Source organism: Schistocerca gregaria, chromosome 5, assembly GCF_023897955.1.
Source record: "Schistocerca gregaria isolate iqSchGreg1 chromosome 5, iqSchGreg1.2, whole genome shotgun sequence".
NCBI classification, from domain to species: domain Eukaryota; kingdom Metazoa; phylum Arthropoda; class Insecta; order Orthoptera; family Acrididae; genus Schistocerca; species Schistocerca gregaria.
Window position 1 is genome coordinate 88913291 of NC_064924.1, and position 12472 is coordinate 88925762.

The 12472-nt window shown below is 39.7% G+C and overlaps 1 protein-coding gene across 1 annotated transcript in view; it reads right to left on the minus strand.

The window, feature by feature from the left end:
* LOC126272585 (interleukin-1 receptor-associated kinase 1-like) overlaps positions 1 to 12472 on the minus strand; it is a 148314-nt gene that overhangs the window by 37661 nt on the left and 98181 nt on the right. Inside the window, exon 11 of the mRNA XM_049975511.1 lies at positions 2675 to 2799. Coding sequence (XP_049831468.1) covers positions 2675 to 2799 — 125 coding nt within the window. The remainder of the gene's footprint in view (positions 1 to 2674; positions 2800 to 12472) is intronic.

Genomic DNA, 12472 nt, shown 5'->3' on the forward strand with positions numbered 1-12472 from the left:
GAAAACGTGCAACAACAACAACCATCGTTGGGGAAAGATTTTCTTCCATTCATCCACAATATTACGGACCGTATCGGGAAAGTGCTGGCCAAGTTCAGAATTGAAACAATCTTCAGACCCATCAAGAAGATTAGTGAATGCTTAAGATCGGCGAAAGATGCACGACACCCTTTAGCTACTTCTGGTGTCTATAAGATTCCGTATAGTTGTGGAAAGATTTACATTGGAACCACAAAAAGAAGTATCAACACTCGCCTAACTGAACATAAAAGGAACTGTCGACTGGGACCCACAGACAAATCGGCTGTAGCGGAACATGTTTTTCAAACGGTGACCATGAAATAAAATTTAGTAAGACGACTGTGCTAGCTAAGAGATCGCATTATTATGCACGTTTGTATAGAGAAGCTGTAGAGATTTTTAAACACCACAATAATTTTAACAGGAAAGAAGAAGGCTTGAAATTAGATAAGATATGGCGATCGACTTTGTACCCAAGGTGTGACAATCGATTACCTTCGATCGAGAGTAATGACACCAGCCAGAGATAGTTTTACTGTTGACAGCACGTGACGAGTGGTGGCGCCCTCTACGCGCTTTATACAAACAAGACCTCCACGGCCTAGCAGCCAGTTGTAGACTCACCTCAGATGATGTTGCCCTCAGCTGGCAACGTAATGTCAGGGAGAAGTATTTCTACTATTGGACCACAGCCTCTTGGCCCGGAAGTTTTAATTACTGAAGACACCGGCCGTGAAAGCCTACACGCTATGATTATACTGACTCTTTTTCCAACAAACAGCTCTGTTCATACATACAATACCAGGAACAAAAATGATCTGCACAAGGACTTCAAAGCACTTACTTTAATTCAAAAAGGGTCCACCACTCAGGAACACTCATCTTCTATAATTTGCCAGGAAACATAAAAAATTTATTTACAAATAAAAATCAGTTTAAAAGGAGCCTGAAAGACTTACTAGTGGCCGACTCCATTGATGAATTATTTAATATAAACAAATGATGTACTGTATACACTAATACTATTAGTATTGTTATTTCAGCTTAAAAAATGATGTATTGTATATACTCATACTATCAGTAATCAGTATTGTTATTTCAGCTTTAAAAAAAGTTTGACATATTCCACATCCATGAGGATCTTCTCAGCATGGATCTATGGAACGAAAAACTAATCTAATTTAATCTAATTTAATCTTTGGAAAGACCACATCATCTCTAGGCAAATCCTTGAGACTTCTGGTTGTGGGGATATCTAAAACATTGTGTTTATCAGGGATGTATCTGGGCTCTTCCTGATCTGAAGAATGGCATATGATATATTTCTCTGATTACACTGTTCACCATGCCCTGTTACAGACGCAGCAAACTGCTCAATTGAGAGACTGCACAGTACACATATTGTAACTTGTGACCATATCCTAATAAACATGCCAGAACCACCATAACCATGTGATTGATCATTCCTCCCCTTTTCCTACATCCACGCCACATTCTGGCTGCTTACACAGCCATATTTTCACCTGGTGGCAGAAAGTGGAACTATTACTTTTTCAGCATAATCCATGAGCACACTGATTCATGAACTTACCTGCAATGTTTCAGCATCCTGCAATATATACAGCCTGCACTGCAACACTTGGAACACCGTCAATGTACAAAAGAACAGGCAACATTTATGATTCAGTAGCCTTACATATACATGACATAAGAAAAATACAAACATCAGCCACAACTGAACATTTAAATAACTTCAATGGCGACAAGTGAAAATTTGTGCCAGACTGGGGCTCGAACCCTGATTTCCCACTTTACATGAATGATAGTCTTAACTGCTTTGGCTATCCTAGAATGCTTTCCATCCTGCCCAAATTCTCAACCTGTCACACACTAATATGTAATGTCCACTATCTGTTATCCTCACCGCTTGACAGGCTGTGAGGACGGGTCATGAGTCGTGCTTGGATAGCAGTTGGTACAGCACTTGCCCACGAAAGGCAAAAGTCCCAAGTTAGAGTCTCAGTCCGAAACACAGTTTTAATCTGCCGGGAAGTTTCATATCAGCACACACCCTGCTGCAGAGTGAAAACCTCATTCTACCTACATAATTATTCCATTCATTTTCCAATTCAGATTCAAATTAATGAAGTATAACAATAAATAGTAAGCCATAATTGCCAGTCAGCACTTCTCCCTCAGGAGGTGAAATGATTAATGCTCCCAACAGACATTTGTTAAAGTAAAAGTGACAGCACAATCCTAGCATTCGATGCTGTTAGTTGCTTCCTCAGAAAGGGATGGATTAGGCAGAGGTTAAAAAGGAAGGTCAGGTTAGTCAGACCACAGGATGAGAGGGATTTACATGTAGTTCTTTCTTTTTTAACCTTTCCCAACATATCCCTCTCTTCTCTCTGAGGAAGGAACTAGCAGTTGTGAAAGCCAGGATTGTGTCAACACTTTTACATGTGTCTATCAACAGTACAAAACACTTCGCCTCTTTAATTACCAGCCAACAATTCTGTCTCATAATTTTACAGTTTTCTTAACTCATGTGTAACAATGGTATTTTTTCATTGTTTCTCTTTTGTAGGATACAAGCTTCCAAATGCCCAGCATTTACTGTAGGTGACCGACTCTCAGGTTGTGAACTTACGGCATATGGCTGAGGGGAAACAGCAGGACTAGCTGACGGGCTGGACATGCGGCGCTGTTGGCTGCAGATGTCGTGCAGGAGTTGCAACTCATAAGGGGTTGAAGGTGTCAACTGGCGAACCATATCTGCAACAATTACTAGTGTCAAACAGCAGTAGATTTCTTGAGGAGACTGAGAAATGTCAACAAAAGACAAACACAAAAATATGGCACATACTTTTCCAAATCGAACATATCACAATAGAAAGATGCACCATACAAATTTTAAGAAGTAAAAATAAGGACATTGCACCATAAAATAATGATTGGTATTAAGGTCTTCAGTTACATGTTTATTGAGGTTCTTTATAAAATAATAACACAATAATGAGATAATATGTCTAAAATGTGTGCATTAAAAGTACAAAAACCACATCAGTGTCATAATGGCCAAGAGACACAGAGTAGAATTTGCTGTAAGTTTACTTGGAGATGTGTGTGACAGCTCCCCAAGCAGGCACTGCTAACCCCTGAGCTGTAGGCCTACAAGCAGTCCTCACATGGGATGTGTCTAGCACTGCAAAGAACAGCAGGCATGGTGCCAGTTGAGGCTGCTGCATGTTCTGAAAATTAACTACTGTATCTCATGAAACATGCTACTCATTGTGATTTACAGTCACAGCACTCTCCAGTAGCAGCTACCAAATGCATCTGGCACACTCATCACACAGTTTGTTCACAAATATGGGTGCATGTAAAATAGTTGTGTTAACTCTGTCAGCGATCATCAAAACAAAGCGAAGGAGTTCACGAAGAAGATTCTGAAACTTTTGATGGCGTGAACAATGAATTGCTCTTAGAGAAACAGTACAAATACTAAATAACAATCTGTGATACATACTAGTACAGGTTAGTCATTAACCCAATTGAATCTTCATCACATCTTCGGTTTTAAATTGGATACAGTTAAAGTATATTGTCCAATGTCAGTTTGTGCATGCATCACACCCATAATCTCGATGTGGTATTAGCTTCCATCACTCTGATGTAATGTAATTCCTCACACATGGTTGGAGATTGAGATTAGTTTTGTAATTTTGGTTGAAGGGACGAGGATATTTTTTTGAAGCTATTAGCCAATATCGAAAAAGATAGATACCAGCAAGATACAAACATGAAGCCATCCAATCTGAGCAGTTCTCTTAGGTTGTTCACAGATGATGCTGTAATTTACCGTCTAGTAAGGTCATCCGAAGACCAGTATCAGCTGCAAAGCGATTTAGAAAAGATTGCTGTATGGTGTGTCAGGTGGCAGTTGACGCTAAATAACGAAAAGTGTGAGATGATCCACATGAGTTCCAAAAGAAATCCGTTGGAATTCGATTACTCGATAAATAGTACAATTCTCAAGGCTGTCAATTCAACTAAGTACCTGGGTGTTAAAATTATGAACAACTTCAGTTGGAAGGACCACATAGATGATATTGTCGGGAAGGCGAGCCAAAGGTTGCGTTTCATTGGCAGGACACTTAGAAGATGCAACAAGTCCACTAAAGAGACAGCTTACACTACACTCGTTCGTCCTCTGTTAGAATATTGCTGCGCGGTGTGGGATCCTTACCAGGTGGGATTGACGGAGGACATCGAGAGGGTGCAAAGAAGGGCAGCTCGTTTTGTATTATTGCGTTATAGGGGAGAGAGTGTGGCAGATATGATACACGAGTTGGGATGGAAGTCATTACAGCATAGACGTTTTTCGTCGCGGCGAGACCTTTTTACGAAATTTCAGTCACCAACTTTCTCTTCCGAATGCGAAAATATTTTGTTGAGCCCAACCTACATAGGTAGGAATGATCATCAAAATAAAATAAGAGAAATCAGAGCTCAAACAGAAAGGTTTAGGTGTTCGTTTTTCCCGCTCGCTGTTCGGGAGTGGAATAGTAGAGAAATAGTATGATTGTGGTTCGATGAACCCTCTGCCAAGCACTTAAATGTGAATTGCAGAATAGTCATGTAGATGTAGATGTAGATCCAATGTCTTGTGGGCTTATGATATTCGGAGAATCTTTGTAAAATAAAATTGAGAAATAAGTGTATATCATATAATGGAAACTCCTGGCTGGAATGTTAACAATGTAAGAAAAAGATAGCTTGCTAGTTACTGTAAATATGACAGTTGCAGACGAATACAAGTAAAAGACACTTACATGAAAGCTTTCTGCCACAGCCTTTGTCAGAAAATGAAAGAGAAACACACACTATTCATTCACACAAACATGCAAACCTCACACACAATGATTGCATGGACCAGAAAGGTATTCTGGATCAAGCTCCCATAGTTGGTTGTCACCACCAAATATGGAGTTGAACTCCATACCACTTAATCCAATATGTCTTCCGCTAAGTTCTGTTTTCACTTAAAATTTAGGTCACATCTCCTTGGCCATGTTTCTCTCTACAAGGCAAAAATATGACATGGCAGATTCTTTCTTTCACATTTGGCAATGTAGTGGCACATGAAATTCCTTGCTGTGCCATCACAAATTCTCGAACAGTTTCTTGTCCACAAATACTTTCATGTGCCATGAGAGAACCCTGCATGTTTTTGAGTGATAATACTTTGGTGCTATTTTCCCTGTGAGATTCTTATTGTTTTAATGTACAAATAAAGTAAAGAGCAGTTCTAATATACTCAGAGAACACGGTTATTACATTAAATATATGCTTCTGAAACAGACATTTTGCCAACAAATAGCTTGCTGCATGCCCTACACTGTGTGACACTGGACTAGCCATTCGCACTGCCTGTTAGCCAACAGTCAAGTATGCTTAGATAAGGTCAAAAAACTGTAGTCCAGGGTGGAATAGGTAAGAGTCAGACACAATATAGAATTTGAAACCTTCTACAACTTTCACTTCATTGCTGCTATAAAATATGTCCTGGTAAACGTGCTCTCACTAAAGAAGGAACTCATGTCTGAACCACAGTGTTCAATATGGATGTGGGTTAAAATTACTCAACTTCATCTCTATGGCCCTTCCCCTCCCCCATGAACCATGGACCTTGCCGTTGGTGGGGAGGCTTGTGTGCCTCTGCGATACAGATAGCCATACTGTAGGTGCAAACACTATGGAGGGGTATCTGTTGACAGGCCAGACAAATGTGTGGTTCCTATAGAGAGGCAGCAGCCTTTTTAGTAGTTGCATGAGAACAGTTTGGGTGATTGACTGAACTGGCCTTGTAACATCAACCAAAACTGCTTTGTCGTGCTGGTACTGAGAATGGCTGAAAGCTATGAGAAACAACAGCTGTAATTTTTCCCCAAGGACATGCAGCTCTACTGTATGGTTAAATGATGGTGGCATCCTCTTTGGTAAAATATTCCAGAGTTAAAATAGCCCCCAATTCAGGTCTCCAGGTGGCGAGTACTCAAGAGGATATCATTATCAAGAGAAACATAACTGGCATTCTACGGATTGGAGTGTGGAATGTCAGATCCCTTAATTGGGCAGGTAGGCTAGAAAATTTGGAAAGGGAAATGCGTAGGTTAAAGTTAGATATAATGCTAATTAGTGAAGTTTGGTAGCAGGAGGACCAGGAATTTTGGTTAGATGAATACAGAGTTACAAATACAAAATCAACTATGGGTAATGCAGGAGTAGGTTTAATAATGATTTTAAAAAAATAGGAATGTGGATAAGCTACTACAAACAGCATAGTGAATGCATTGTGGTAGCCAAGATAGACACAAAGTCCACACCCACCACAGTAGTATAAGTTTGTATGCCAACTAGCTCTGCAGCTTATGAAGAGTTTGAAGAAATGAATGATGAGATAAAATACATTATTTGGATAATCAAAGGAGATGAAAATTTAAAAGTCATGGGAGACTGGAATTCGGTAGTAGGAAAAGGAAGAGAAGAAAAAATAGCAGATAAATATGGGCTGGGGAAAGGAATGAAAAAGGAAGCCGCCTGGTAGAATTTTGCACAATTTATTGGTTATGAAGTGTAGATTAAACTGAAGAAACTGCAAAAAGGTAGGAATTTAGGTAGATGGGACCTGGATAAACTGAAAGAAACAGAAGTTGTAGAGAATTTCAGAGGGAGAATTAGGGACAACCGACAAGAGCAGGGGAAAGGAACACAGTAGTAGGAGTATGGGTAGCTTTGAGAGATGAAATACTGAAAGCATCAGGATATCAAGCAGGTAAAAAGGCAAGGGTTAGTGGAAATCTTTGGGTAACACAAGATATATTGAATTTAATTAATGATAGGAGGCAATATAAAAAAATCAGTAAATGAAGCAGGAATGGGAATACAAACGTCTCAACAATGAGACCACCAGTAAGTGCAAAATAGCTGAGCAGGAATTCCTAGAAGACAAATGTAAGGATGTAGAAGCATATATCACTAGGGGTAAGATTGCCACCTACAGGAAAATTAAAGAGACCTCTGGAGAAAAGAGAACTGCCAGCATGAACATCAAGATCTCAGATGGAAATCCAGTACTAAGCAAAGAAGGGAAAGCAGAAAGCTGGAAGGAGTATATAGAGGATCTATACAAGGGAGATGTACTTGAGAGCAATATTATGGAAACAAAACAGGATGTAGATGAAGATGCAATGGGAGATACGATACCGCGTGAAGAGTTTAGCAGAGCACTGAAAGACCTAAATCAAAAAGGCTCCGGGAATAGACAACATTCCATTAGAACTACTGATAGCCTAGGGAGAGCCAACCATGACAAAACTCTTCCATCTGGTGATCAAGATGTATGCAACAGGCAAAGTACTCTCAGACCTCAAGAAGAATATAATAATACCAATTCCAAAGACAGCAGGTGCCGACAGATGTGAAAATTACCAAACTATCAGTTTAATAAGTCAAGGTTGCAAAATACTGACATGAATTCTTTACAGAGAAATGGAAAAACTCGTAGAAGCTGAGCTCAAGGAAAATCAGTTTGGATTTTGAAGAAGTGTAGGAACACGCAAGGCAATACTAATCCTATGTCTTTGAATAGACGATAAGTTAAGGAAAGGCAAACCAATGTTTATATAATTTGTAGACTTAGAGAAAGCATTTGACAATATTGCCTGGGATACTCTCTTTCAAATTCTAAAGGTGGCAGGGGTAAAACACAGGGAGCAAAAGGCTATTTACAATTTGCACAGAAACCAGACGGCAGTTATAATAGTTGAGGGGCATGAAAGGGAAGCTATAACTGAGAGGAGAGTGAGACAGGGTTGTAGCCTACTCCTGACATTGAGCAAGCAGTAAAGGAAACAAAAGAAAAATTTGCAGTAGGAATTAAAGTCCAGTGAGCAGAAATAAAAACACTGAGATTTGCTGATCACATTGTAATCCTGTCAGAGACAGCAAAGGATTTGGAACAGCAGTTGAACATTATGGACAGTATCTTGAAATGAGGATATAAGATGAACATCAACAAAAGCAAAACGAGGATAATGGGGTGTAGTCGAATTAAATCAGGTGATACTGAGGGAATTAGATTAGGAATTGAGATGCTTAAAGCTATCTGAGCAGCAAAATAACTGATGATGGCCAAAGAATAGAGGACATAAAATGTTGACTGAGCATGCCAAGAAAAGCTTTTCTGAAGAAGAGAAATTTGTTAACATCGAGTGTGTCAGGAAGTCTTTTCTGAAAGTATTTGTATGGAGAGTAGCCATGTGTGGAAGTGGAACATAGATGATAAACTGTTTAGACAAGAAGAAAATAGAAGGTTTTGAAATGTGATGCTACAGAACAATGCTGAAGATTTGGTGGGTAGATCGAGTAGCAAATGAGGATGTACTGAATAGAATTGGGGAGAAGAGGAATTTGTGACTTGACTTGACTTGAAGGAGGCACCATTTGGTAGGACACACACTGCAGCATCAATCGATCATCAATTTAGTATTCAAGGGAAGTGTGGATGGTAAAAACCATAGAGGGAGACCAAGAGATGAATACAGTAATCAGATTCAGAAGGATGTAGGTTGCAGTAGTTACTCGGAGAGGAAGAGGCTTGCACAGGTTAGAGTAGCATGGAGAGCCGCTCAAACCAGTCTTTGAACTGAAGACCACAAAAACAAACATCCTCTGTGGTCACAGAATGAATCCCACAGCTAGTGTAACTCCACGTGTCTGGACACACATGTATGTGTCAACTGTAGGGCATGAACGAAGCAAAAATTAATAATCCAGCAATCCGACTACATATTTGTGACCCTATGTTAATCAAAACCCCACCACTGTATTCATTTTTTCGTTATCAGTTTTCCTTTGAGTTCCTTTAATTTTCAATGCAGTTAAATCCTTTAACAAAAATTCCAATACAAAATGTGATACTATTATTATTACTCATGAAATAATGAGCTTTGCCTGTGGTCATTTTGAGAGAAGTCGATGATTTACTCAAAATGGCAACAACTGTTAACAGCACTTTAAGTTTTAAATGGTCTCTTCTTCTTCTTCTTCTTCTTCTTCTTCCTCATCGAGGTATAGGAATATTTTGTGGACTGCCTTTCCGATGATTGGGACTGAGCCACAATGTGTAATATCTGACTGACAGTGAAAGATGTTGTCACTGTCCTATGTCATGGCAGGTAGGCTACAACCACCCTCCCTCCATATAGTTGGCAAGGGTCCTGTTTTTTGTGGGTTGGAAGTTTACCGTAGGATGACAACCCTAAAATGTTGCAGTGCTACTATTTCCAGCTCATTCAGTTTCGATATGAAGAACTTCACCTACATTGCAGATGCACTTTGCTATAGACTCTTGCCACCTCGCAGTTAATAACAGTTTAACAGAACATAATAATGTCGTTTGTATAACCATGTTCAATATTTCATGGTTCAGTACTCTCTCTCTCTCTCTCTCTCTCTCTCTCTCTCTCTCTCTCTCTCTCTCTCTGTGTGTGTGTGTGTGTGTGTGTGTGTGTGTGTGTGTGTGTGTGTGTGTGACCTGCACCTCCCTCCATCTCCAAAGTGATCAGGAATCCCCAAGCAGAGAAGCTGCCGATGGCTTACATGGCCATAGACTGAATAGGTAATCAATTCTGAAATCCCAGTGGACTCAGTAAAGTGCGACAAAATCCTTTCATATTAGCCTCCTGAGGCAGCAGTGCTTTTAACAGTCAATGGGGGGAGACTGCACATCAAGTCACTGGTTTTGCAGTAGCTAGCCTTTGTCACTGAAGCCCAGTCACTTGTTTTGCATGATCACAAGCCTGAATAGTGAGCACAGAGAATAGGATCATATAATAGGAAGGCACACTGTATCTCGGTTTGTCTTGTGCAGGCAACCTTTGCTCCAGAACCTGCAGTCTCTTTTTTTCTCCAAATTATTATCTGCATTGACACTCAGCAAAATGGTAGTTCTGTCACCTCCTACCTTCGTAGGTGAAATAGGAACACCCCCCCCCCCCCCCCGCCCTCCCTCTGCCTTCCACAGATTTGGAGTACATGAGGAATTCATCATCCTCAAGGTGTGTAATTCTTCTTCATTGAACAATCAGAATTCATAATGTAAGGGGATCTTGAAAGCATACTCATGGCGAACCTCAAAGAAGCTAGGAAGCCCCTTTTCTTGTACCCAGAATAATAAATTACACTGTAGCTATGGCCGCAGGTGACCCATGACAGAGAAGAAAGTGGGGTGAGACACAAGGCAGGGATCTCAGAGATGCATAATCATGAGTGTCCTTCAAGCTGCTAACTACTTTGTCACAGAGTGAGAATAAAATGATGATAATTTTAAACATGGCTGTTACTCAGCAACAGTATACTAGTTTCAACATATGATTATACAGCCAACTGGTTGCAAATAACTGTTAGGTACACTGACCTAGGTTTCGAAACCTACTAAGGATGTCTTCATCAGAATGAAATTTTGATAAATTGTGAAATAACATTGCTAAAAATCAATCGTCAAAATTTACAGCAGCTATGTTAATGTCAAAAGTGAAATAAAATGTTCCAGCTCAGTTATTTGCAACCGTTTGGCTGTATAGTCCTATGTTGAAAAAAGATAAATTTGGAAGGCTTAACAATGCATAAGTTTAATATTTTACCCATCATCATCAACTGTATCTGTATTTATTAAAATAATCAGTAACCAGTTACACAAAATGAATTTTATTTCCTTTACTGGTTTCAGGTACCTAGTGTCTACTTCAGAAAGTTATAACTATCGCAAGTAATGCAACAGTTACAACATTCTGAAGAAGGATACTAGTTTAAGGTAATAAAACAGGAAGTAGGTAGGTTTCCTAAAAGCAAATCTTCAGAATGCCTAAATGATTATCTGTTCCCATGACAGCATTCTCAAATAACTAATTACACCTTTAATTGTAAAGCTCAGTTATAGTTTCTTCACTTCCAAAGGGAATCGGCATAAACTTTTAATTAATTCCAAATGCTGTTTTTATGTACCTTCTAACATTAAATACTAAATTTGTTTTTTATTATATATTATCTTAAAGAATGTGTTGTTTGGAGAAGAAAATTGTATTTTCATGTCACTCATAAATTACAAATTAGTACTAGTTACTCAAACAGTGGAAATCCCAGATTACAGTATTCCAAAGAGGATAGATTGTTAATCAGTGTGAAAATGACACGCTGAGTTTCAGACTGCTATCTCCAACTGCTCTGAGCAAAAAGTAACTGCATCAAATGAAAGCAACAACTGAGAGTGACACAGGGAAGGAGGAGGGATACCATGTTGGGGGAGGGGGAAGGAGGTGGGTAGAGAAGTGAGCCCGGTCTTGCAGAGTGTGCAGGGACCAGATAATGTCTAGACAAGGCTTCCAGGGGCAGCATCAGAAGCAGCAGGGGAGAGAGGTGTGGAGGAGAGGGTGGGGGGTAAACAGGTGGTTGAAAAGAAATGGAGATGAACAGAGAGGGCAAAAGACCAGCAGGTGCATTGGCAGAGTGTGGTCTTTTCCCCTTATCTGCTCCTCTCCTTTTCCACTCCCTGTTGCCCTCACCCCTCCTTTTCACACAGTTTCCTGATGATGTACTTGGCAACCTAGTCTTGCATGCTCCACCAGGCAGCACTCACTCCCCCTGTACCCTCAATCCTATTTCTCCGCCCAACTATGGATTGTTGTCACCTTCAATGAGTTTCAGTTTCAGCCTGGCCTGAGAAGGCACAGATAGTGGTCATGTGTGAATGATATGTGCTTGCTTGTGTGAATGTGTGTGTGGTTTCTTTCTGAAGAAGGTTTTGGCCAGAAGTTCAATGTGAAACTGTCTTCTCATTGCGCCTGTCTGCAACTCAACGTATCATCTTTACAGTGAGTAGCACTCTATCTTTTCCATAACATTACTGTAGTTTTATTCTGTTACGAATTACCAAGCAGTGTCCACTGTTTATATAGTTATTTTTTGCAAATGTCAACATTTTGTACACTATAGCCTTCAATGACTGACAGATTGTTTGTAGTACCACACACCTCCTCCTCCCTTAAAGTGAAGCCATTGCTGTGGTACTAACCTGAAATCTCTCAATATCAGCCACAAAATGTACAGTTTTCTCCATAAAGGAGTAAAGAACACCATAAATTATGTACACTACAGAGGAATGTTTTGCAGCAATCAGTTACTATTTAGGTTTTCTATTTAATTTTATTACTCTCTCATGTAATCTGGGACACAGTTATCTGTTTTGCAGTAAATGTAAAATAATTCTGGAATTTTGTATATACCGGGACAGTGAGTAACTATGCACTTAGTACAGAACAGTAATATCATATCTATCTGGTGGTAATACCAATACCTGACACCTGTGGTCTAGGGGTAGCATCTT